General features: G+C 35.9%; 3 protein-coding genes across 3 annotated transcripts in view; all 3 read left to right on the top strand.

Annotated features, from left to right (window-relative positions):
* The first annotated feature begins 1400 nt into the window (after positions 1–1400).
* LOC125217635 (protein NRT1/ PTR FAMILY 5.5-like) lies at positions 1401–4330 on the top strand. The gene is made up of 5 exons (XM_048119158.2): positions 1401–1492; positions 1688–1923; positions 2663–3180; positions 3360–3730; positions 3804–4330. Exons 1-5 carry the CDS (start codon positions 1459–1461, stop codon positions 4265–4267), a joined length of 1623 nt encoding a protein of 540 aa, XP_047975115.2. The 5' UTR covers positions 1401–1458; the 3' UTR covers positions 4268–4330.
* Positions 4331–11447: 7117 nt separating this feature from the next.
* The window catches only part of LOC125221751 (protein NRT1/ PTR FAMILY 5.5-like), a 39343-nt gene continuing 23471 nt past the window's right edge, over positions 11448–27319 (top strand). Inside the window, exon 1 of the mRNA XM_089062070.1 lies at positions 11448–11488. The gene's annotated coding sequence lies outside the window, so the exon portion shown is untranslated. The remainder of the gene's footprint in view (positions 11489–27319) is intronic.
* Positions 11495–13653, top strand: LOC125224213 (protein NRT1/ PTR FAMILY 5.5-like). The gene is made up of 3 exons (XM_048127575.2): positions 11495–11579; positions 11653–11867; positions 12013–13653. The coding sequence occupies exons 1-3, from the start codon at positions 11543–11545 to the stop codon at positions 13432–13434; spliced, it is 1674 nt and encodes a 557-aa protein (XP_047983532.2). The 5' UTR covers positions 11495–11542; the 3' UTR covers positions 13435–13653.

Below are 27319 nucleotides of genomic sequence, written 5' to 3' on the forward strand. Positions count from 1 at the left end.
CTTATAAGACAAGATAATGTTATCGAAGTTTGGGGGATACGGAAATTCTAACACTGGAATGAAGCAAGGTACGGTGTAGGCACAATTGGTTGGACACAAAATTGTGTTACGCTTGAATGAATTTCTCTCGATTATTACACAACCTTTTAAAAACTCCAATTCTAGCTATACATGATATATTATAATTCTAGTAAGTGTTAATCCTTCTTTGATTGTTATCTTCATCTTGTCTCATTGTCTCTGATAAAAATTTTTATGTAATAGTTTGAGGTGTTAAGTGTGAAAGTTGACATAATTTGAGTTTTGAGTGTGTTGCTATATAGAGGGATGTGCTACTATTGAAATGTGAAGATTTTAGTAATCTAAACTTTTAACCCACCTTCACCCAAAGTTTCACTACAACCAAATGTGGATGACATTTTTATTTGAGCACTAATGTTATTAATTGCATATTTTTCGGATTTATCCTTTTTTGTTCTGTCCTTGTCTATTCCTATTTTGAATTTATGTTTAATTTATCTTAATTCATGTCTCTTCAAAATTCACACGGTGTGTGGCGCCGTGTATCTTTTCTAGTTTGTACTATTAGTATATACTCCCTCCGTCCGCAAATAGGAGTCCCATTTCATTCCGTCACGGGTTTTAAGAAATGTTAAGAAAAGTGGGTGGAAGAAAGTTAGTGGAATATGAGTTCCACTTGTATATATTAGTTTTAAATGATATGCGAGTGGAATGAGTTGGTGGAATGTGAGGTCTCTTTACCATTTATAGTATAATGAACTAGAACTCCTATTTGCGGACGGACCAAAATGAAAAAACGGGACTCCTATTCACGGATGAAGGAGTATATTTTAGTATAAGTTGAAGTTAATAAGTTAGAACATAATACTTGGAAATATTCCTACGCAAGTACTGCCACTAAAGTGTAAACAACTCATCAAACAAAAAAAAAAGTATTAACTGCAAACCAACATGTATCACGTTTTAATTTTATTCTTTACCTAAAAACCTTCCTGAAGTTCCAACTTTACTTTGAGAATAAATTGAAAAAAATATCTCCCATTATTGGCATATCATATTTTTATGTATAATCAAGTTTATTTCTACAGTAAATATTATTAAAATAATTAATTTAGAAGTGAACACCAACACGACAAATTAAACGGGACAATAAATCTCTTTGAATAAATCCATGGATGCAAAATCTTTTTTAGTTGCATGTATTATACAACTTTTACTACTAGTAATTGTGGTAACTCAAAATGTTAAAATATAATCCAAAATGTTACAATAGAAACCCCAAAAATAAGGGAAGGGATATCTAAAGTGAGACAACTTTGAAGAACGTTGGCTTATATAAGTCCGTAGGGGCGACCATAATTAGTTGTCTAACTATTACACAATTTATAGGTGTTTTGCTCTGTTTCATTGGCCATTATCTGTTGCAGTCCACAAATCATGACAGGATGCTTTCATACCATTACTAACTTCAGTTAAGAATCACCTTTCACCTCTTATTCTGTATTGTTATGTTTTTGTGTTGATAATTTTAATACGCAGAATTGAAAGATATATATTAATTATTACTATAAATTATTACTATTATTTCAACACGACCCTATGTATATATATGTTTTGATGTTGAAGTATGAATTAACATGAGCTAGCAAATTTGGGTTGCATGCAGTAAAGAGTGTTATGATTTTATGGCCGAAGTTTCCAGATGCTTTGGTGCATCGTATATTTTTTGTGATGCAAGCCTACTTAACAAATGGATGGAGGCTAAGCTTCACTCATGCTGCGGGAATCATGAATTTTTGGGAGGGAATGAGCCTCATTTTGCCACTATTTCTCCAATTCCTGGCTGATACATTTCTCGGAAATCTTGTTGTAGCTTCGTTTTCTACTTTATTCTCTTTCACAGTGAGTTTGCATTCATCATTAATCATGTCTACCGCGTGCATTTGCACAAGGGATCCTTTAATTTCCATGATTAGTTGTGATTAAAAGTCATGATTTATTTTGCTCTTATTTAGTTGCATTGTTTCGCAAAAGCTTTGCTCATGACAATATATTTTGGTCTGTCTTCGTAATGTTAAGATTAAATTGTATCTCATGATTAACCATCTTTCACCTTCACTTCTATAACTAATTTAGTCCGTGACAAATCATATTATAGCTTATTCTATATTATATCTCATTATTATCTGATTTAATGAATAAAACGCCACCTATAAATACCATTTCCTTTTCCATTAATATTATAATACTACATGCAATCCGGTCTGACCAAGCCTAGGGGCGGGCTAATTCCACAATTTTTAATAAAGCTAAGTTTGTCTTATAAAAATAACACATCTTCAAATGACACGAGTTTTAGTACGCAATTGTTAATGTAAGAGAGAGAGAGTAAGAGAAAAATAGTGAAAGTAGTGTTAGTAAATTGTAGGGTCCACGTTATTAGTAGTTTTACTAAAAATAAACTTTTTTTTTAACGACAAAAGTTGTAACTATAAATAAAATGATGGGTAAGAGTAGTGTATTGTTTAAAATTTTTCTTATTAATTTTTATGGAACGGAACCGGAATCCTAAATCCTGGATCATTACAGTTGTGGGTGCCGAAAAATTTTATTTACAACTTATGTCATTACGTCATTGCAGGGAATCGGAATGGTTGCTCTCTCGGTGCCTAGAATCCTGGACCATCACGGCGGGAGGTGCCCAAGTGTGGAGGTGGAGTCGTGCGTGAACCATACGCAAGTAGCTCTCTTCTTCACAGGAATGGTGCTAATCGCTATTGGAAGAGCCGGCATTAGTTTCTCCTTGGATGCCTTACACGACGAACAGAATGCAGATTCTAACTGCTTGAAGACATGCTTTACGAAATGGATGGATTGTGCGGTTTGTACTGATAAGTATTGCATACACTTAGTTGGATCGCTTCTCATCTTTATATGTATAAAAAAATGGAAACTTCTGTTTGGGATCCCAGCAGTTTACAGTGCCTATATGGGCGTTTCGTTTCTTTGTGGAACTTGTTGCTATGTACGTTCTAAACCCAAGGGAAGTCCGATAACCACCGCTTGCAGAGTTATATACGCAGCCGCTACTTCCAACAATAAATCTCAGCAAAGGCCCGATGTTCGCAAGTCTTCCATTGCGATTGATCGTTTTCCAAGGTAATCATTGGCTATATTTTTTTTACTATTTTACGTGGCTGTTCAGTTTGTTAGACAAAATATATAGTCCAGAATTAAGTTGTGAGATTATTTTAGTTGGTTGCGTTACTATGACTAATTATCATATGATTATACAAGTTGAAACATTGCGTTTTATTTTTATTGTGTGGGTGTTTTAGGTGTTTGAATCGGGTTTTGGCGTTAGAAGGCGAGAGACCTGATAATGTGAGGAGGTTTGAGCAAGAGAGAGTGGAAATAGCAGGATTCATTGTCCGAATGGTTCCTATATCGATGACATTCCTGGTGTGTGGGATGGTATCATCGATTGGAAACACGTACTTTGTGGAGCAAGCCAACCACATGAACCGTAAGGTGGGGAGTTGGAACGTTCCGCTCCTAGCCCTGCAACTGCCTGTGATATTTTTCAAGTTTTTCCACGACATGTGGCTCTCCTTGTTTTTCAAATGCAGTAAAAATAAGCTTTCCTTCGCGATTACTGGGATCGCATTAGCCATGTTTTACTCGGTCGTATGCTGCATAACTGCTGCAGGTAGTAGTAGAACAAAAAAACTAAATTTAATGTTAATTTTAGCTCATCTAACTAATTTTTTTGTTGGCAAAAGGAATGGAGATGAAGAGGCTGAAGGTGATCAGAAAGTATGGTCTGTTGGACAAGCCAGATGATGAAGTGATACCGATGCATGCAGCGTGGCTGCTGTTGCAGTTCTTCCTCCTCGCAGGGCTGGATTCGTTTCTTCGAACGAGCATCCTTGAATTTTACAAAGGTTGTGCTCCCGAACACTTGCAAATAAGACTACGCGATGAAAATGGAAATGACGGGAGGGCTTTGGGGAGGTACTTAGATGTTGCGGTTGATTTTGTGAGCGGGCTGGGATTCTTGTGGAGTGTGCTTTCAGTTTATATCGTCGGAAAATTAAGTAATTGGTTTAAGTATACGTTGAACCGGAGTCGCCTGGACCGGTACTATTGGTTGTTGGCAGGTTTGAGTGCTGTGAATCTGCTTGTGTTCACTGTGGTTGCTTCGGTGTACAAGAGTAAGGAGAATACTAATAGAAATAGAGGATAAATTGCTAATGTTAAATGTGATGGATTCGACTCTTTATTTCTTGTTAGTCTTGTACTCCCTCCGTTCCATAGTAATGAAAACATTTCTTTTCGGCACGGAGATTAAAAAAAATTGTGTTAGTTGAGTTAAGTAAAAAGAGAATAAAGTGGAAAATGAAAAATGTAGAGAGATAAAGAGAGAAAAAAAGTAAAAGAGAGGAAAGTAGATGTAGAAAAATATGTTGACTTTTACTAATAAGGGAAATGACTATATTACTATGGAACATAACAAAATGACAAAATGACTCTATTACTATGAAACGGAGGGAGTATTAATTAGTTGAACTTATGATTGATGAGTTTGTCATAACAATAATCTGGATTGCTAAAATTCTAATACTTTTTATGTTTTTTTGGCTTCATTTATATTTTCTGATATCTTTGTGCTTTAGTTTGTATATTTTGTGCTTCAATATACATTTGACAAAAACTTTGAAGGTGCGCACATTATTATTAGATAATAACGTAGTTCATTTTTATTTCGTTATAGATTGTATTTTTTGTGCTTCAATAAGAATGAATTAGAATGATCTTAAAATGAACTCCGGTCTAATAATGGACTACTACTTGTTAGTTCGATGGTGAAATGATCACATAAAAATTCCAAACTGGGTTGAGAATGAGATTTCAAGTTAAATTTGTATCATGTTTACCGTGCCAAACACATTATTGTATCTTTCTAGCAAATAGTCCCTATAACTTTATTATTGTATTTATTCTAGCGGTAGTCCCTAAATAAGTTCTTTCAACTTTTACAAAAGAGATATGCTCAGTTGATATTTATGTTAAATTGATAATTGACAATTATGTTAACAACCTACGTCAACTCAAAGATATTTGTATGTTAACTAAATATAGTTGACACAAGTATGTCTTCTAAGTCCATTTAAGATGACTCAGTTCTTTCTTGCACTTGTTCTGAGAAAATGATACTTCATCTTTTCCATAAAAATATGGACAATGAGTATGTCACGAGAATTAAGACAAAATTGGTAAAGTAAGAAAAATGAGGTGAATGATAGTTAAAGTAGTGTTACCGGATAGTGAGACCTACATAATTAAATTGATATAACTTTCCAAAAATGAAATGCAAATATTTTTGTGGGATGGACGAAAATGAAAAGTCCACATATTTTTATGGGATGGAGAGAGTAAAAAATTGTTAAAGTAGAGAGAAGTAAAGTAAAAGCTAGAATAGAACACAAGAGAGTCTCTTCTACTCTCTCTTACATCACCTTCTATCCACTTTAACTATTTATTATTATTTTTCAAAATCAAGTGCGAAAAAGAAAATGGTCATCTTAACAGAGATAGAGTGAGTAGTTAACATATCTACTTTATTATTGCATCTTTTCTAGCAAATAGTATGTAAATAGGTTATTTCAACTTTTACAGAATGTGTTATTTTTATAAATAAATAACTTTTTGGTTTACTTAAGCAAAATTTCAATTATTTAAAAAAAAGGATAAAATAAAATACATTAGAATGATTTTTTTAAAAAAAATGAATAATATAATGCTATCCAAAATAGAAAATATATAAATTAAAATGTAATAGAAGAAATTAAAATATTTACAAGAGAACATATAATTTTACAAACAAATAATGTTTTACAAATAAAGCAAATATTTAAAAAATACAAAATAGAACATGAAAACAAAAGAAAATAAAAAGTGCAAGGAAATTAAAAAATAATTATTTTAAAAGTAAGACGAATGAAAACTGATAAGAAATCTAAAAGACTAAAACCGATAAGATAAAATTTTAAATAAGGTGAATAAGATGAGATCCTAAAACTTAAAAAGGTACTAGTACAAAATTTGAGGTGTAGGATTTCAGTTGATACGATCTACCACTGGGCACATATTTAAAACATATATTTATATTTATAATTAAGTAAAAATGGAGGTGTTGGCATTAAGTCATTAAACTCTGAGCTGATTTGGACTTAAGTTATTTTTTGCTATTTTTTTTTCTCCTTAATTATTATTCACACCACCCACGATGATTCACTTTTTTTTTTTAATTTGTTTGATGATCTATTATTAAAAGTAAAAACATTTATATTTCCTCTATCTACTTTTTTATTTTCACTTAACAAATAAATAAAAATATATAAAATTCCGTGCAGTCTAAGGAATGGGCCATCTTCCTTGAATCAGAGGAAGCATTATTTGGCAGTTACATGTGAACAAATAGTGCTAGTCAACTATATTAGCTTTATCTGAACAACAATTAGGACGCCCATTAGTCCGACCAATGTTAATGCTATTATTTTATATTTTTAGCAAAATGCATATGCTTATATAGTTAGCATTTCTTATTCTTCTCATACTTTTATGCTTTATGTTATGTGAGTTAATTTAAAAGATAGTAATAAAATGGGATAGAGAATTTTAAAAAAGTGATGCTTCGACTTTATGATATAGTCCCCCGTCAAAAAAAAAAGAAGGCACGATTACTATTTTTGACCATCCACAAAAAATAAATTACTTTTTTCCCTTATCTCTTACTTTACCATCTCTATATTAAAACACGTGTCATACACAAATTACTCTATTTTTTGTGGACATGAGGAGTATCATTTTAAGTGAGATATCCCAAATAAAAAATGGATTACTTTACTTTGAAAGTAGGGGAGATATTAATAAATATTTCCCCCGTCTGCGAATAAGAGTCTCATTTTTTCATTTTAGTCCGTCTGCGTATAAGAGTTTCGGTTCACTTTTACCATAAATGATAATAGGGATCCACATTCCAGTAACTCGCATATCATTTAAAACTAATATATACAACTGTGACACATATTTCACTAACTTTTTTTCCATCCACTTTTCTTAACAAATCTAAAATTCTGTGCCACCAAAAAATTTGACTTCTGATGGCAGACGGATGGATTATGAACTCATTTGACTAATATAATTTCACCTTCCATGCAACATGTGAATAGTGGTTTAATATTACATTTACAAATTCATTGTTATCAACTATACATAATTATGAACTTATTTCATCATTGTAATTATTTACATATTGGTGTGTTCCCTGTAAATAGTGCTCATTGATTTCTAAAAGTAGAAATTCTTTGTTTCTTTTTTATCTATTTTTAAAAATAAAAACTCTCTATTTCAGAAAATAGATCCTATAATTCACTAACACTAATTACACTATTTTTTTCTCTTATTCTCTCTTACTTTAACTATTTTTTTATTTATCTCTCTAATTTTACCAATTTTATATTGAAACTCATATTGTTTTCGAAGTTTCTACTTTTATAAAACAAAAGGAAGTATATAATACAATGTGAAAAATAAATGTCTGTTGTTATGTTAGTAAAATTCTTGCTATATTCTTTCAGTGTAATCTATTCAATTTAACACAATAGTATTTGCTTTAATTGTATTTTCTTACAGTAAAAAATACTACTGTTGCTATACATATAATTCAGGCATCTACAACTAGTAAAAATATATAGTAAAAATATATGCATTTCATTTTTGAAAAGTTATCAAATTAATAAAGTATGTCTCCCTATCCACTAATATTACTTTAACTAACATTCTCATTTTGAAAAGTTATCAAATTAATAAAGTATGTCTCTCTATCCACTAATATTACTTTAACTAACATTCTCATAATCTCTCTTACTTTACCATAACATTTTCATCTTCTCTCTTACTTTACCAATTTTATCTTAATTCTCGTGTCATACCTATTGCCCATATTTTTATGAGACGGAGGAAGTAGAATAGAAATTACTCCATATCCATATGAAGCACACACTCTGTAATATCGTGGTAGCTTCAGTGTGAACGACCGTACGCATATCTCAAATATGTACCCGTCCTAAGGAAGATGACTCCTTTCTTGGGCGGCACGAATTTTATACAGTTTTATTTTGTGTGTTAAGTGAATAAAGTAAAGCAAGAGAAGTGGAATAAAGTAGAGATAAATGTGTTTTCATTTTAGATAATGAAGTATCTTGATTGAGACAGACTAAAAGTGAAAGCAGTAGTATTATTCAATGGGACAGAGGGTGCTGCCTACAAATCAAAAAAGAGGAGCATATTTTACGGTTGTTCATTAATCTCTCTACCCTTCTGTAAAGAGAGAGAAAGTGATGAAGCATTGACTTTGAAAGGGGTTCGATTACCCTTTTCTATCACTATATATATTGTTCTGAATTTATTTATGATTATAAACATTGTACTAATCCTCTGTTTCTTGATTCTGACACCAATACCTATAGAATACTGGGATTTCACCAAGAGTGGCTGTCTCGTAAATACTACCTATGTCCTTCAAAATTTGTCCCATTTTAATCTGGCACAGGTTTTAAAAAATTAAATAAAAAAGAGTTGAAAAAGTTAATGGATCGTAGATTCTACTTTTATATATTAGTTTTATAATAAAATGTGAGGAGGAATAAGTTAGGGCATCCACGATGGGACGCCCTACACACCGCCACGTCAGCATTTTATCCTCCTCCTATTCCACCTGCAGTGGGGCGGACTATAGCCCGCCCTAAGCATTTTATCTATTATTGGAATATTTAAATACTTCAAAATTTGGGGAAATAACTTCATTTCATTAAAATTCAAACATTACAATACGAAATAAAAAAAACTACATTTTCTCAACGGCGGCGGTTGCGGTTCCAAACTTCTTCAATCATGTCGGTCATGAGCTGAGTATGGTCTTGTTGGTTGCGCATTGAGGCCTGTCGCTGTAGAACCGCACCGAAGCCAGTCGGTAATCCTCGAGTGACAGGCGAGGTCGCCGTGCTGGAGCTAGATCCGGCTTCATCATCCACCCAATTGGTGACATGTCCATGTTTTTGTTCGAGTATCATGTTATGCATGATGATGCACGCATACATGACGTCGGCGATGACTTCCTTGTACCAGAAACGCGCCGGACCTTTCATGATTGCCCACCGCGATTGGAGCACCCCAAAAGCCCGCTCCACATCCTTCCGCGCGGACTCCTGCTTTGCCGCAAACAAGACTCTCCTCTCACCAATTGGGCAGCTGATCGTCTTCAAAAAAACAAGCCACCTTGGATATATGCCATCGGCCAAGTAGTACCCCATATGATGTGTGCGGCCGTTGGCAGTGAACTGAATGGCCGGACCGTGACCCCTGCACTGATCGGCGAATAGGGTGGACCAGTTGAGGACGTTGATGTCGTTGTTCGACCCGACTACACCAAAGTAGGCATGTCAGATCCAGAGGCGGTGGTCAGCGACGGCTTCTAGGATCATCGTCGGGTGGCTGCCCTTGTAGCCGCTAGTAAATTGGCCTCTCCAGGCTGTTGGGCAGTTCTTCCACTGCCAGTGCATACAGTCGATGCTCCCTAGCATCCCAGGGAAGCCGTGCACCGTCTCGTGCATCCGCATCAGGCTCTGGCAATCATCAGCAGTTGGGCGTCGCAAATATGTGTCGCCAAAAGCCTCCACAACTAACTTACATAATTTCTTGAGACATTCGCGGCCAGTTGTATCCCCGACGTGAAGGTACTCGTCGAACATATCCGCTGTTGTGCCGTAGGCCAACTGGCGGATCGGAACCGTGCACTTCTGCAACGGCGTAAGTCCGGGTCTGCCGATCCCGTCTTTCCGATACTGGAAGTACTCATCACGTCCCTCCAACGTGTGCACAATGCGGAGAAAAAGATCTCGGCTCATTCTAAAACATCGGTGAAAAACATTCAGGCCCCACCTTGGATTCTCGGAAAAATAATCTGCGAACAGTCGTTCGTGCGCTACGTCTTGCTCGCGGGGGACAAACGTCCGACGTCGTATCGGGCGAGGGACCCGCGCCTCCGCCGCCGCCTCCTCCGCCGCCGCCTGCTCCCGCTGCATTTGTGCCAAGCATTCCGCCTTGGCTTCATTAACGGCATCGAACAAGGCTCGAGTCAAGGCCCGTCTGCAACCATTCGATGTACTCAAATCGTAGTCGTCCGGATTCATTTTTGAGACGATAAGAGAGAATAATTGAAGAGATGTGAAATTGAAGTGTGTGAAATAGTAGAGAATTTTAGTGTTTAAATAAGATAAAAATTTTGAAAAAATTCATAAAAAAAAATAAAACGCGTGACCATCGTCCGTCGCATCGTCCACGTCGTCCACAGTGGCGGACGATGCGACGAACGATGGGTATCCTCCGCGCATCGTCCGCAGACGATGTATCGAGCGCGGATGATGGGTAACCCATCGTCCGCCACATTGCGGATGCCCTTAGTGGAATATGAGGTCACTTTTACCAAAAATGGTAAAAGTGAGACGAATGAAAAAATGGGACAGATTTTTAGGTACGGTGGCAAGAGTCTTCAGTAAAAATTTCTGGTAAATAACTCAACTTTTTCGAGATCTTGTTTGCTATGCATTATTTGTGGTACAAAATATATTCAACCTTATCTGGAAACTCAACCTTTTAGGCAGCTGAGCTGATGGAAACATTTTGCATATGAGATATTTCATTGTTAATGCTAATAGATTAATTTATAATCCAATAATGTTTTGGTAAGAATAATTTTCCAATTAAATAAGAATAATTATACATTCACATTGGATCTACTCAGAATTGTATTCAAAAATGGAATTTCTGTTTCTTGATTGCTAAATCATTCCTTTAGAAGTGCAGAGGCTTTTGAGTCAATCCCAACTATGAAGAGGGCATAGAGAGGAGGGTCGAACCCATTTATGCACGTGAACTTACGAAGGCAGTGCTCGCGTTAACTAGGAGTGCGATCTATCACTATGCGCATATTTAAAATACTCCCTCCGTATTAAAAAAATAAAAACATTTGAAATGGTACGAGTTTTAATGGATAATTGGTAAAGTAAGTGAAAATAATTGGTAAAATAAGAGAGATAGAAAAGAAAATGAAGTAAAGTATTGTTATTTTTAAAAAAACTGAGTGAGTATATATTTATAATTATAATTAAGTAAGAGTAAATATATTAAAAATGGAGGTGTTGGCAAAAGTAGCGTCATATCCGATCAATAGCAATTAAGTAATTAAACTCTGAGCTGTTTGGTTGAATTTATCTTTTCTCCTTAGTTATTATTATTTGGTAGTTATATGTGAAACAAGTAGTGTTAGTCAACCATATTAGTTTTATTTGAACAACAAAACAAATAAAAAAACTAGGAGTCTTCGGGTTAGGTGCTATTAGCAGTATTTAAGATCTCAAAGCTCAGATTTGTTTCTCAAGTGTGGTGTGTTGACTCAATGGCGGAGGAGAAGAAGAGCTTCGTCAGAATTAGTGGTAAGCCCCATTTAATCTCCTCTTGTACGTATCAAGTGTGATTTTGAGCCTATGCATTGGATTTTGCATGTAGCTCTGCTATGGGCAGACGTGCTGGTGGCTTACGCCCTCTTCGTCATGCAAAACTATCTCACCGATGTCTGGGGGCTCAGCTTGATCCACGCTGCTCTCATCTTGAACATTTGGAACGGAGTTTATCGGATATTACCACTCTTCTTCCTCTACTTGGTCGACAAATACCTCGGCTATTTGAAGCTTCTTGTCTTCACTAGCTTAGCCTATGCTGCAGTAAGTCACTCTGTATTATGTTTGGTTCATAAGATAATTATAATCTCACAACTTAATTCTAGATTATGTCTTGCCACTATTTTATCTAAGAAACCCAACACTACCTTACTTAGTCTTTCTAATTCTCTCTCAATTTTTTTTGCAGGGGATCACCATGGTGGCTGTGTCAACTCCTCCCCTCGCAAACGCATCTGGCACGTGTAAACGATACGAGCCTGAATGCGTTGGCCACGCTCAGAAGGGCATCCTTATTGCAGGCTTGGCCTTGATAGCTGTTGGAGTGGCCGGTAACCTCGTCTCTCTGTTACCTTATCTTAACTGGAAGAAGAAGATTGACGAAACTAGCTCTGGCCGAGGCGTTGATGTATATCAGGTAGCTGGCCTAATTGGGGTGGTGGTTGTGCCTATAGTTGGAGCCATTGCTCTGCCATACATCAGACCACCAACTCTCAAGTTTGGGATCCCAGCCATCTGCACTGTCGTCGGCACCTTCCTTTTCCTCACCGGTTTCTCCAAATACACCGATGATGATCCCTCACGTAACAGCCCTCTCTTCAATGTTTTCAGAGTGTTCGTCGCAGCCTCACTCAAGATCTTCCGTTCCTACCCAGACAGCAACGAGGATTATCACGGCCATGAGATAGGGAAGACGGAACTCACACCCACCAGGTGCCTTAGGGGGCTGCATAAGGCCGCCATAATATTGCCCGGTGAAGTTCCCCCCACTGGGAAGAGCTGGACGCTCTGCACCGTAGCGCAAGTGGAAGAGGCCAAGATTGCAGTGCGGATGCTCCCAATGTGGATGACTTTCATCGTTTGTGGCATTGTAGCCGCCATTGGAGACACTTACTTTGTCGAACAAGCAGGCAAGCTCAACCGCAACATCGGGAGATTAACGCTGCCTATTCAAGTGCTTCTACTAGTAAGAAGGTCAACAAAAGATTGGCTAGGCAGGGAGGTGAAGAAATTCCTGGAGAAATTTAAAACTGGCCGGGCACCCTCGTATGGGATAGCAGCGGGGATGGTATGTTCGATCTTGTGCTGTATAAGTGCAGCTTTGGTGGAGAAAAAGAGGCTTAAGGTTGTGATACGCAACGGACTGCTGGACCAGCCGGATGAGCAGATCAAGATGAGTATTTATTGGCTGGTTTTCCAGTTCATCTTGTTAGGTGGATTAGAAGCTTTTTTGGATAACAGTGTGAGTGTATACTACAGAGATCAGTCGCCTGGATCAGTCGAAAACTACCTGGTGAACTTCATTCGAGGGGTGACCGGTTTGGGATACATGTGCAGTGCACTTTCCGTGTATGTTGTGGGGAAGATAAGCGAGAAGGGAGGGAGGACAAACTGGTTTCAGCATAGCTTGAACCGGAGTCGATTGGACCGCTACTACTGGGTGCTGGCGGGTTTGAGTCTGCTGAATCTGGTCGTGTTTGTGTTTGTGGCGTCGTTTTATAGATACAAGAAGCCGGAAGAAGATGGTAGGAGCGCGCCTGACCAGGGTGATGGTTTCATGGATAAATTTACGGAAGGCGATCAGAATAGAACATGTTGTTGCTTTTGTTGAGATCAGTATGAAAAACTTCTTCCATGTTGTATTTCTTTTGCAATGTACTACCATTTCCAGGCCACATTGCTCATGTTGCATTTACACTAGCTTAAGTTTCACTTTCTTAATAATTTGTGAGAATTTTTGGTGAAGTCACTTTTTGGAGATTGCAAATGTAAGAGTTTGTTTTGTTATATGCATTATTTGTGATGAAAAAATGGAGTTTATTCAACCCTATGTGGAAACTCAGTTTTTTTTTTAGTCAGCATATGGAAACAGTTTGCAAATCAGATTTTTCACTTGGGTCTTTCTTTATTGCGTTATCAATGGTAACTAGATTATTTTATAATCCAATAATGTTTTGGTAAGAATAATAAGAATAATATTATATTCTCATTGGATCCATCAGAATTGTTATTTTTTAATCATCAAAAGGAAAGTCAAAAATATGGATTTTTTGTTTCTTATAGCTAAATGCAGATAGACTTTTGAGTCAACCCCAACTATGAAGATCGCATTGAGAATTTCTGGTAATCTATTAAAACTTTTTTTTACCTTTCTTCACGTTGGAACAATTGAGACAAGACAATAACAAACAGAATCTGTTGTTGGTGTTTGCAGCATTGTTGTGGCCAACATATTAGGGGCTTCTTGGTACGATGGAATGCAATGGTGAAATTATCTAACTGAAGTTTGGGGGCTAAGTTTCTTTCACCGGTGCTGGAATCCTAAACATCTGGAATGGGATCTCTCTGCTTCTCCAACCTCTCTTCCTCTTTGCCGTCAGCACTTTTCTCGGAAATTTCTACATGCTTGTGATCTCCAGTCCATCCTACACTTTGGTGAGAAAATCAGGCCTTATTCTCTTGATCACCAAAATATTGACCTCAACTTTGACAATTTGTCCTTGTTCAGGGGATCTGGCTTCTGTTCAAGTCAGCTCCACAGGTTCTTGCCAATGCAACGGGCACGTGCAAGCAATACGTACAGGAATGCATAGGCAACACACACAAGGCTCTCCTCTGCACGGGGATGGCATTAATAGCTGTCGGAGTAGCTGGCAACAACGTGTCCGTGACATCATTTCTCAAGCAACAATCGGATAATAAATTTTGGGGGAAATTCTTAGCTTGGTTGAGGAAACCAGGATCGATAATCGTGGCTATGTAGCCATAGTAGGAGCCATCACGCTCCCTTACATAAAGCCATGGACATACCGGTTTGGAATACCTGCTGTCTGCACTACTATTGCTGGCATATCCTTTCTGACCGGTTTACAGTGTTTTCCATTCGATTTATCCAAGCTAAATAGGAAGCGATAGAAAACATGGGAAGAATAATTTCCCCCAGCATGTTACTGTGGAAAAAACATGTGAAAAATGTGGGAGACCTTTGAGGTGGCCAAGACCTATGGCCTTTCATCTTAGGTAACCCCCAAATGCATTAAGAGATAATCTTGATTGCAAGGCCTTTCAAGTGCTTTCTCTAGCCTATAAATAGGCTTGATCTTGGAGTGGATAAAACACCAACAAAAAGCATTCTCTCTTCTCTCTAGTTCTCTACATCATAGTAGCATTGCATAGCTCGATTCTCAGAACTTCATCAAGTTCGCCGGTGCCTAGCGGGTTTGAGGTGCTTCTACACGCCAGGAGGAAGTCGTTTTATCTTTGGGGACAATACGTCATTCCGTGAGCACTAGCCGGGGCGTAATTTGTCTTGCGGAAAGAGGGCTTCCCTCGACTCGACTTATAGTTCGGTTTGTTTTATTATTTCCGTTGTAATTTTCATTCCACTTATTGTTATTATCTTCCTTCGATTGTAATAGTTAGAGTACCGCCTGTAACGGCTTAGGAATTTTATCCCATTATTTCTAAAATTCGCAAGACAAATTAGTGTACTCTTCTAAGGAAGGATTATACTAATCGAAGTTGGAGGAAACATGAGCTCCAAAGCTGGAATGAAGAAACGAACAGTCGGAATGTCGATGCGCAATGAAGTGGTTAATTCCTTGAGATCTATTCTCTTGAGAATTGTGTTTATCATTTGTCATTTGACAAGCAAGACCAATTTAGATTTGGTAGTAATAATTGGGATGCATGTGGTGTTGAATATACCAATGCACATATGGTTCAATATAATTGTGCACTTATTGTTGGAGACAATATTGTGCAAATTATTTGAACGTGTTGTTATAAACAATAAAGATCACGAGGTGGTCGCAGTGGTCTCCGACGTGGACCATGGTAATAATCCAAATGAATGGTTTGTCGATACGGGTGCCACATGTCATGTGTGCTCCGAGAGAAACGTTTTTTCTACTTACAAATCTGTTGGATGTAGAAAAGTACGCATGGGAAACCAAGCCTCTTTTGAGGTAGTTGGTGTGGGTAATGTGTTCCTAAAACTAGGATCTGGAAAGGTTCTTACCCTTAAGGATGTGCTGCATGTCCCAGACATCCAAAATAATTTGGTGTCAGGCTCACATCTAGTAAATCATGGATTTTCACTAGAATTTGAGTGTGAAAAGGTTATATTGACCAAGAATGGAAAATTCATAGGTGAAGGCCACCTTGTGAATGAGCTTTTTGAGCAGAATGTTACGGTCATTCACCGTGGAAAAGGAATATGCAATAAAGAAGATGACACATCCTCTTATTTGCTTGAAAGCTCTGATTTATGACATAATAAATTAGGACATGTAAATCTAAATGCTATAAAAAGATTAGTAAATCTTAATTTACTAATAGTTGATAAGTTTAACTAACAAGAAAGATGTGAAGTGTGTGTTGAAGCCAAAATGGCTAAGCTTCCGTTCCATTCGGTAGAGCGAAGCACAAAACCTCTTGAGTTAATCCATGTGATTTGAAATTTGTGTAAACAAGAGGTGGTAAAAAGTATTTCATCACATTTATAGATGATTGCACAAGGTATTGTTACCTTTACTTATTAAGAAGTAAAGATGAGGCAATTGAAGCGTTTAAAGACTTCAAAAATGAAGCTGAAAATCAACTTAATTATCGAATTAAGTGTGTTCGAAGTGATAGAGGTGGTGAGTATGTAGCGTCGTTTGCAGAATTATGCCATGCTAGTGGTATAATTCACCAAACTACAGCTCCATATTCTCCTCAGTCGAATGGTGTTGCTGAACGCAAAAATCGAACACTTAAAGAGATGATGAATACTTTGTTGATTAGTTCAGGTTTACCCCAGAACATGTGGGGGGAGGCTTTGTTAACGGCGAATTATATCCTGAACAAGATTCTACTTAAAAATAGGGATGTGACTCTCTATAAGTTGTGGAAATGCAAGAAACCTTCGTATTCATACCTCAAAGTGTGGGGGTGTTTAGCAAAGGTAGAAGTGCCGCCTCCGAAACAAGTTGCTATTGGCCCTAAAACAGTCGTTTACATCTTTATTGGCCATGCACTTAATAGTAGTGCATATCGTTTCCTAGTCCATAAGTCAGTTGTGTCTGGCGTGGCTGAAGGATCAACGATAGAGTTAAGGAATGCTATATTCTTTGAGAATGTTTACCCTTGCAAGAGGCAGGAGGATCGTTCTAGTGAAAGAATGATGAATGAATCCACTAGTTCTAATCCTCCAAAAAGGACGAGGTTAAGTCCTGAGGATGTAGAACCAAGACGTGGTGAAAGAGTTAAAATTGCTAAGACTTTTGGTCCCGACTTCATAACCTTTATGTTGGATGATGAACCAAAGTCGTTGGCGGAAGCGCTGTCTGGCCCAGATGCGTCATTCTGGCAAGAAGCAATCAATAGTGAAATTGAATCAATTATGAGAAATAACACATGAGTGTTAATAGAGTTGTCAGAAGGTTGTAAGACCTTAGGGTGCAAGTGGATCCTAAGAAGGAAATATAAAACTGATGGTACTATTAAAAAGTACAAAGCTTGCCTAGTTGTAAAAGGCTTTAAGCAGCAAGAAGGATATGACTTCTTCGACACGTATTCACCCGTTACGAGAAGCACTTCTATTCGGGTGCTTCTTGCGATTGCTGCTTTGCACAATCTTGAAATTCACCAAATGGATGTGAAAACTGCATTTCTGAATGGTGAATTGGAGAAAGAAATTTATATGGAGCAACCTGAAGGGTTTGTAGTACCTGGCCAAGAAAGAAAGGTATGCAAACTAGTGAGGTCTCTATATGGATTAAAACAAGCGCCTTTGCAATGACACTTGAAGTTTGACAATGTGATGTTGTCAAATGGGTTCACTATCAACGAGTGTGATAAGTGTGTTTACATTAAGAACACAAATAATGGGTTCGTTATTGTGTGTCTTTATGTGGATAATATGTTGATTATGGGCAGCAATAGTGTCATTATCAAAGAGACCAAAAATATGTTGAAGAGAAATTTCGACATGAAAGATATGGGTCTGGCTGATGTGATTCTCGAAATCAAGATTAAAAGGAATCCTGAGGGAATAGCTTTGACACAATCTCATTCCATTGAGAAAGTGCTTAAGAAGTTTCACTCCTTTAATTGTGAGTCAGCTAAGACTCCATTGGAACCCAATGTGCATTTGAGTAAGCACACGGGAGAGCCTGTAGCTCAAGAAGAATCAAGGATCATAGGGAGTTTGATGTTTATCACAAACTGCACCCGACCAGATCTTGCGTGTACGGTGAATAAGCTGAGCCGATATGCGAGCAACCCAAGCAAGGAACATTGGAAAGCTCTGCGTAGGGTTTTGAGATACATGAAGTATACTCTTAACTTTGAGCTGCAATACACAAGATATCCCCAAGTACTTGAAGGGTACTGTGATGCAAATTGGATCTCTGATTCAAAAGACTCGTTCTCGACGAGTGGGTATGTGTTCACCGTGGGGGTGGAGCTGTTTCGTGGAAGTCAACGAAACAGACATGTATAGCTAGATCCACCATGGAATCTGAGTTTATCTCTTTAGACAAAGCAGGGGAAGAAGCCGAGTGGCTTAGAAACTTCATAGAAGATATTCCATGCTGGAAGAAGCCAGTGCCGACAGTAGTGATACACTGTGATAGCCAAGCGGCTACGGGAGCACATAGTGGCTTATACAATGGTAAGTCTCGACACATTCGTCGACGACATAATACCGTGAGGCAGTTGATCGCAAGTGGTGTTATCACAGTTGACTATGTAAGGTCAGTGGATAACTTAGCGGATCCGTTAACGAAAAGTTTAAACTGTGATTAAATGCATAAATTGCTGAAAGGAATGGGATTGAAAACCACATTTTAAAAGATGATTATAGTGGTAACCCAACCATACAATTGGAGATCCTATGGGCTTGGTTCAATGGGAAAACAAAGCTATATGACTCTAGTTGTAACACTCGGAAGATATTTTATCTTCGCTCATTCTTTTGAAAGCATTGAGTGTTGTAACCTGCATGTGGTAAGAGGCTAAGTTTTTACTTTTAATGATTCTTAGAAGCCTCGAGAAGGTGGGTATTGCAGGATACCTGGAAAAGAATCACCTATGTAAGTGAAGAAGTGTGGGCCACTTCAACATGTGAATCACTTATGAATCCAAAGTGGTGTTCCATGGCCAGTAAAGGACACAAACGTGAGAACTGATGAGTTTGTAAATAGTATTGTGTCAATATTATTGTCTCGGTATACACCAAGCAGGAATGGTTCAAGGCATCACGTCCACCAGGCCGCCGGTAGGCCCGATAGTGTTGACTATGGAAAGTTCAAAGCCCCAAGCTACTATTCCAAATGCAATATTGTTTCTCGAGGATTGAGCGAAGAGTCTGCATGCATGCATACACGTCTTGTGTTGGTTTGAGCTTGCAGTGCTCTAACCAATGTGGGGGATTGTGGAAAAAACATGTGAAAATGTGGGAGACCTTTGAGGTGGCCAAGACCTATGACCTTTCATCTTAGGTAACCCCCAAATACATTAAGAGATAATCTTGATTGCAAGGCCTTTCAAGTGCTTTCTCTAGCCTATAAATAGGCTAGATCTTGGAGTGGATAAAACACCAACAAAAAGCATTCTCTCTTCTCTCTAGTTCTCTACATCATAGTAGCATTGCATAGCTCGATTCTCGGAACTTCATCAAGTTCGCCGGTGCCTAGCGGGTTTGAGGTGCTTCTACACGCTAGGAGGAAGTCGTTTTATCTTTGGGGACAATACGCCATTCCGTGAGCACTAGCCGGGGCGTAATTTGTCTTGTGGAAAGAGGGCTTCCCTCGACTCGACTTATAGTTCGGTTTGTTTTATTATTTCTGTTGTAATTTTCATTCCACTTATTGTTATTATCTTTCTTCGATTGTAATAGTTAGAGTACCGCTTGTAACGGCTTGGAAATTTTATCCCATTATTTCTAACAGTTACCAATGTGGCTGACCTTCTTAGTGTGTGGGATCATCTCCTCAACGGGAAACACGTACATTGTGGAGCAAGCAAAGAAGCTGGACTGGCTCAAATCTTTAGTACTAATTAATAATGTATAAAACATGAATATGAAATAATTATTGCCCAAATTATGTAATTTTGTTACTAAAAATATTTACAAATGATTTATCATCAATACATGAATTTAGTTATTTCAATATATTATGGGCTAAAATAATAATAACAAACCATAATTCAATGTGGTAATATATATGATAAAGATACAGTTAAGTAAATCAATAATAGGCCAATAATTTTAGGACATCAATGAGCCCAAGAACTCCTCTCCAGCTGAAACAAAATAAAATAAAACCTATAATACGTTTTAATACTCCATTCGTCCAGTAATAGGAGTCATATTTAATATGACACCAGTTTTAAAAAATATAAAGAAAAGTGGGTTGAATAAGTTAGTGAAATATGATCCTATTACCCCCCATTAATATATATGTGTTTTATAAAAAAAAATGTGAGTAGAATTAATTGGTGGAATGTGAGTCTACTTACCATTTATAATAAAAGTAAAATAGGACTTTTATTGTGGGACAGATCGAAATGGCAAAATAAGATTTTTATTGTGAGACAGAGGGAGTATATTATAATATGACTATATTGTATAACCAAAATTTTACAGTTAATTTAGGATTTTATTACCTAGCGTCCACATCAATCCTAAACAAAGTAAGATAAATAGATCGTCTCCACTCTATAGAATAATTTGATGCTGATAAAGAAGGAGCCGAAATCAAGAATTAATTAGGCGACCATTCAAGGTTGTTTTAAATTAATAAATCTCAAATTTAAATCATGTATTGGAATTTTCCTGAAATAAGTTATAAGATTTTTTCTTAACTTTGTTTAGATTTCAATTATTTTTTAATTGTCTCGGTTCCCTAACAATGTGAAAAAGAATTTTCAAGTAATAAAATCGAAACGTCAAACTCTCTCTTCTCTATGTTCTCTTATGTCACTCTCCTAAGATATCCTAGTTCCGATTCTGACCAAGAACCAGTCCGATTTTGACCAATTATTGTGTTGGTTTGACTCAACTTATTTTAACACAAGTAATATCCGCAAGTGTACGGGGCTAGTTTAGCAATTAGCAAACAAGAGTATCGTATCCCACAGAGATAAATTTGTACCAACTTAACTACCACGAACAAATGTTAACTACTATCTAGACAACTGGAAAAGGTTTGATTTGTTATAACACTACTGTAAGCATATAATAAGCAAGTAAACGAATGAAAACAAGTAAATAGGATGTGAAAAGATAATATGGAGAAAATTGTATAACTCAAGGATCCGATGCACAATTTCAAGCTCTTATCCAATCAAATTGCCTTATCTTTTGGTGTTCCTAGAGTTATTAAGTCGATCACAATTATAGATTAAACCCCCTCCCGACGTGAGAAACCTGTAGATTAGGTGCTAGGATTGAAGTCCCATTCTAATACTAAACCCCTAACCCCCGAAAGCTCGATAAGATCAAAGACCTCACTCAAAACCTCAACTCTCGCTAGTTCTATTGAATTAAGGTGTGAATTATTCTTCTTTCCAGATTAATTATATCATCTCCCGATTAATCTAATTAATCCTACACAATCAAGTGGTGATCAAGCAATTGAAAGGAATAAACCCAAGAATAATCAAATAACTATAAGAGCAAGGTAAGAACAAAAACAATTGGATATAAACTATAAAATTAGTGCATGATCACCAAGAATTCTACAAAAGTTACTCATGTTCATGGAGAAAACCAAGTTTAACACAAAGGAATCTAACAAATACATGAATAAAAGATACTCCCTCCGTCCCAGATAATTTGGGACACTTTGACCCGGCACGGGTTTTAAGAAATGTAATGGAAAGTGAGTTGAAAAAGTTGGTGGGATGTGGGTCCTACTTTTAAAGTATTAGTTTTATAATAAAATGTGAGTATGAATGAGTTAGTGGAATATGGGGTCCACTACCAAAAATGGTAAAAGTGAAGTGGGACAAATTATGTGGGACGGCCCGAAATGGAATAATGGGTCGAATTATCTGGGATAGAGGGAGTATTAATTACTCCTGTAAGATAGATCTATGGAGTGAAGCTTCAATCTTTAATTCTCTCTCTCAAAAGTGTTCTTGGGGTGTGTGTGTGAGTATAGGAGGAGGTAGGTGTAGAATGTTCCGTAACCCTAGCCTTTTTCTTCTTTTTCTTTTTTCTCAAAAATCATGTTTTCTGCAAAATAATTCGCCAAAACACAGTACCCGGAGGGATGTATTAATACACTGTAAATTCACCTGGCAGGGTGGTCATTTTCGACCACTTTCTGACTCTTTCAGCGCAGAATCACTGTACCCGACCGGGAGAATTTATAAGATAATAATTCACCCCGCCGCGTGAAAATTTCTGGACAACGCAGTGTTCTTATAACGGCCATAACTTCTTCTATCGAACTTCGATTGAGGCGTATGAGATATCTACCCATGCAAAGATATTTCAAATACGAAGAGATTGATATGCATTAGGGGCTGATTGGACTTCAAAATATCCAGTAAAAATTGTCTCAAACCAAGGTTGTTGCTCATGCACATATTTTGTACCTTTTTCTACACATTCTTAACAAAATGGTTAACATACCAACATAATAGAGAAGTAGATATAAGCACGCTCAATAATAGACAAAATATGATCAAATTCATGCAAAACCACCCTCTAAAACCATGTAAAATCCAAGTATGTTAAGGTTGTCATGAGTTGGAAGTCGTCGTACCCAAACTACCGTTCCAACGAAGGTCTCGTCGACGTGAAAAAAGCCGCATATGCGAGGAAGAGGAAGTCCACACATCCGCCTGAAATGAAGCCGAAGAAGGTCTGTCTGTTACTGGTAATTTTGAAAAGAACGATTCTTTGAAGCAAAACGAACAAGGCCCGTCGGCGGCGTCAGGGTTTCTAGGTTCTTCTAACCCTAGTTCTCACGCGGAAGTTCATTCTTCTCCGATTCCAGAAGTTGAAGACGACATTGAATACTTGGTTTCGTTGATTTTTTAGTTTTGATGGTGTTAGGGTTGATGCAGTGCCTATGACAACATTTCTTTTTTGATGTAATTCGGCACTAGGTGAGGTTAAATGTTCAGGACCAATTCGAAGTAGCAAATGAATATGAAGTAATACTTTGTCTTATAATTTATTATCCATTTATTGCATCAATTTGATGTCTGTTTATTGACATAAATTATTGTCTCATTGTCGACGAAGAAGCAATCACATAATTGTTAACTTGTCACAAATACGCATAATGTATCAAACCAACAACCACTAGAAATTTTTTGGTGTCTGGTTAAGTGTCCGGGACCAATTGGAAGTATATAATGTATATGAAGGACTACTTTGTCTTGTTATTTGTTGTCCATTTATTTTATTTAACATTTACATGTAATTCCAAAAATATTAAACAAAATTAAAATAAAAAATTCAAGATAAGCTGCAGTAATGAAAATCGGCTAATCAGGTCAAATTTTCGCTACTCGACCGTTAATCGCCAGGAATTGATGAAACCGTCAAAAAAGAATCTAAACGGTAGCTTTTTTCGTATGTTTTGGATTCGATTTTCAAAAAGTGAATGTTCTGGACCAAAATTAGTACTTTACTCTATTTAATAATGAACTACTTTACCGTGCCAAACACATTAATTAATTACTCCATCCGTCCCATAAAAATATGGGCAATGGATATGGCACGAGAATTAAGACAAAATTGGTAAAGTAAGAGAGATGAGGAAAACAGTATGGTAAAGTAAGAGAGAGGAGGAGAATGGAATGCACATATTTTTGTGCATTGGTGGTTACAATCGGGAAATTATTTGAATTATTTAAAAATTTTAAATCTTTGTAGTATTATTTAAATTATTGCATTACAATCGGAAAATTAATACGTATTCGTAGTATTATTTAAAATATATTGAATGGTTTACTTTTAAAGGATTCATTTTTAGTTTAATGCTTGATTTCAACAACAACTTAAATAAAACAAACTAAAATTCAATTCAATTTACGTCAAAATAAACTACAACTTGATTCATGTAGAAAAATAGGTATCTTAAAAATTACTATCTCCGTCCCCCAAATTTTGACACAGTTTACTATTTCGGTCCGTCCCTGAAAATTTGACACACTTCACTTTTTACTATTTTTGGTAGTGGACCTTATATTCCACTAACTCATTCCTACTCACATTTTATTATAAAACTAATACTTTAAAAGTAGGACCCACATCCCATCAATTTTTTCAACTCACTTTCTATTACATTTCTTAAAACCCGTGTTGGGTCAAAGTGTGTCAAAATTTAGGAGACAGAGGTAGTATAAATTATTGTTGCAATCAAGCATTAAAAATGAATGATTAAAATAACCATTCAATATTTTCTAAATAATAGTACCACAAATGGATATTAATTTCCTGATTGTAATGCAATAATTTAAATAGCATTACAAAGATTTAAATAATTTATTTTTGGATTACACTACAAAGATTTAAATAATTTGTTTTGAGATAATATATAAAAATTCAATAATACCACAAAATTTTTTGGTCCTTAACAAATTACAAAAGAAGTACATAAACATTAAAAAATCTCAAGTTTGGTCCTCAAATCACACTAAATGGACAAATTTTCCCCCTCAAGGGCTAAACGGTAGAATAGTAAAAATCAGGACCAAATTTCAGATTTATGAAACTTTTTGGCTGAAAATGTAACTGTGTAAATATTGGGTACTAAAAATGTGCAAACCCTATTTTCTGGATATTAGTTTTGTAGTTCACTCAAAAAAATATCCCACAATATATGAAAAGTTTCATATATGTAAACCCATGAAAACACTATCAGTGAACCAATCACACCCTAATTACACTACTTTTTCTTCTCTTCTTTCTTATTTTACTCATTTTTTCTATTTCAATCTCTTACTTTACTAATTTCACATTAAAACTCATGTCATCTCTAAAGTTTAAAAAGTCACAAACTTTGGGGAAAGTTTGGTTTTTCCCACAAACTATAAAAGTTGCGCCTAAAGTCAAGAACTTTATCGGATCGTGCAAATTTTCCAAACTACCCGACCTGACGACATATTTCCGTTAAAAACTTATCTCACGTGGCATGCCGGAGGCGTGAGTTGGCAAAATTTTTGAACTAAGGTATTATAACCTCTTTTTGGCTGATTTCGAAAGTGCAATCCCAATTAAATCGATGGAAAACGTAATCGACAAGAGTGAAATCGTCGACAAACGGTTTAGGGATGAAATCGGCAACGTGTAAAGAAGATTCAATAAAAAAAAGCATAAAACGACGTTGTTTTGTGCCTAGTCAGAAATTTTGCTAAGTCACGCCTCCAGCATGCCACGTGGGATAAGTTTTAACGGAAATATGTCGTCTAACAGGTAGTTTGGGAAATTTGCACGATCCGATAAAGTTCGTGACTTTAGGCACAACTTTTATAGTTTGTGGAAAAAACCAAACTTTCCCCAAAATTCATGACTTTTTAGGCAATTTGCCCTTTAAGAAATGAAGAAAGTATATCATACAATGTGAAACACAAATGTCTATTGTTTTATTGTGAAATTTTTGCTGTTCAATGTAATTTATTAAATTTAACACAATAGTATTTTCTTTATTTGTATTTACGGTAAAAAATATTGCTATACAATATATACAGGGTCTTGTTAGGTTGAGAGTTTTGAACCTAATTAAGAATTGAGATATTGCTCAGCCACTCATCCAGAATATTTATAAAATATCAACAACATGTAGTTTATGTCAACTAGAGGGTATTATCGTCAATAGCCTGCACATCAAACGTCAACAACTTTATTCAATAAATACTTTTTTTAATTTAATTTTAATTTAATTTAATTTTTTTAAAATTTTTTTTAAGTTTTTTAAATTTTTTTTAAAAAAAAAATTAAAAAAAAATTAATTTTTTTTTATTTTTAAATTTTTTTTTATAATTTTTATACTTTTTTTCGTCAACTGCATATACAATTCATGTCAACTACACATCAAATGTCAACAACTTTATTCAATAAATACTTTTTGATGAATTGTACATGTAGTTGACATTATATGTGTGTAGTTGACATGAATTGTGTATGTGGTTGATATTATATGTGTGTAGTTGACATGAATTGTATATGTAGTTGACATTATATATATGTAGTTGGCATGGATTGTACACATTGACATGAATTGTATATGTAGTTGACATTATATGTATGTAGTTGACATAAATTGTATATGTAGTTGAAAAATAAAAAATATTAAAAAATATTAAAAAAATATTAAATTTTTTTAAAAATAAATAAATAAATAAATAAATAAAATTAAAATTAAAAATTAAAAAAAATATTTATTGAATAAAATGTACCATGATATTACCATTCAGCCCTTTCATAATTAATTAATCTATAAATATTTTCCATGTGGCAAAATCTGGACCACTCATTTAATGAAAATGAGTGGCTCAATTGATCACAACCCTATATATATATATAGGATTGTTAAATTGAGATTTTTTAGGGTAATTGAGAAATGAGATGCAATATCAGTCACTCATTTTTATTAAATGAGCGGCCCAGAATTTGCCACATGCAAAATATTTTCAGATTGATTAAATATGAAAGAGCAGAATGGTAATTTCTATTGCTTTCTTCAGCGTTTGGCGTCAATGTTCTTCAGCGTTTGGCGATTTCTGTGAGATCTCAGCATTCACGCGATTTTCTCGATTCAAATCGAAATCTCTCCAATTTCTTCTCAGTTTTAGGTTTTTGTGATGTATTTCTGAAGGAATCTCATTTGTTTATTATTGTTATCATTGTTGATTCTGAAAATTGATAATTTTCGAAAAAAAAGTCGAGTAATTCGACGAAGTTTGGTTGAATCTGAAGTTTTTATGTTGATTTTAGCGACTTTAATTTTGTTTTTATGTTTTATTTGTTGATGCCCAGTCAAATTTGTTCCTAATCAGTTTTTTTTTTTTTTTTTGCCTTTTCATCTTTAGCTTCGAGTTTAGTTCATAATCAAAGCCTAAGGTGTTATCTGATGGATTCTTCATCATATTCAGAGTCGATGTTGACGAATGTTGAAGGTTTTTGGTTTGATTTTCATTAACATGACTTTTTTTGTACTTTGGTGGTGAATTATACTCTGTTGACATAACTGCAGATTTATTGACATTCTATGTACTCCCCCCGTCTCGCTTAAGATGACACGTTTTCCTTTTTAGTTTGTCCCAACCAAGATGACACATTTCCTTTTTTGGAAACTTTCTCTCTCCAATTAATACACTCAACCACTTCTTCCCACCCCTATCAAAATATTCATCTTTCTTTCTCTCTCTATTTTAATACTTCCACCCACCTTTTCTCTCTCCAATTAAACACATTAACTAATTACTCCTAAAATCCCGTGCCGGCTAAGGAATGTGTCATCTTAGCCGGGATGGAGGGAGTAGTA

The sequence above is a fragment of the Salvia hispanica genome, chromosome 1 (assembly GCF_029641045.1).
Source record: "Salvia hispanica isolate PSC_SH4W2 chromosome 1, Shi_PSC_v1, whole genome shotgun sequence".
NCBI lineage: Eukaryota > Viridiplantae > Streptophyta > Magnoliopsida > Lamiales > Lamiaceae > Salvia > Salvia hispanica.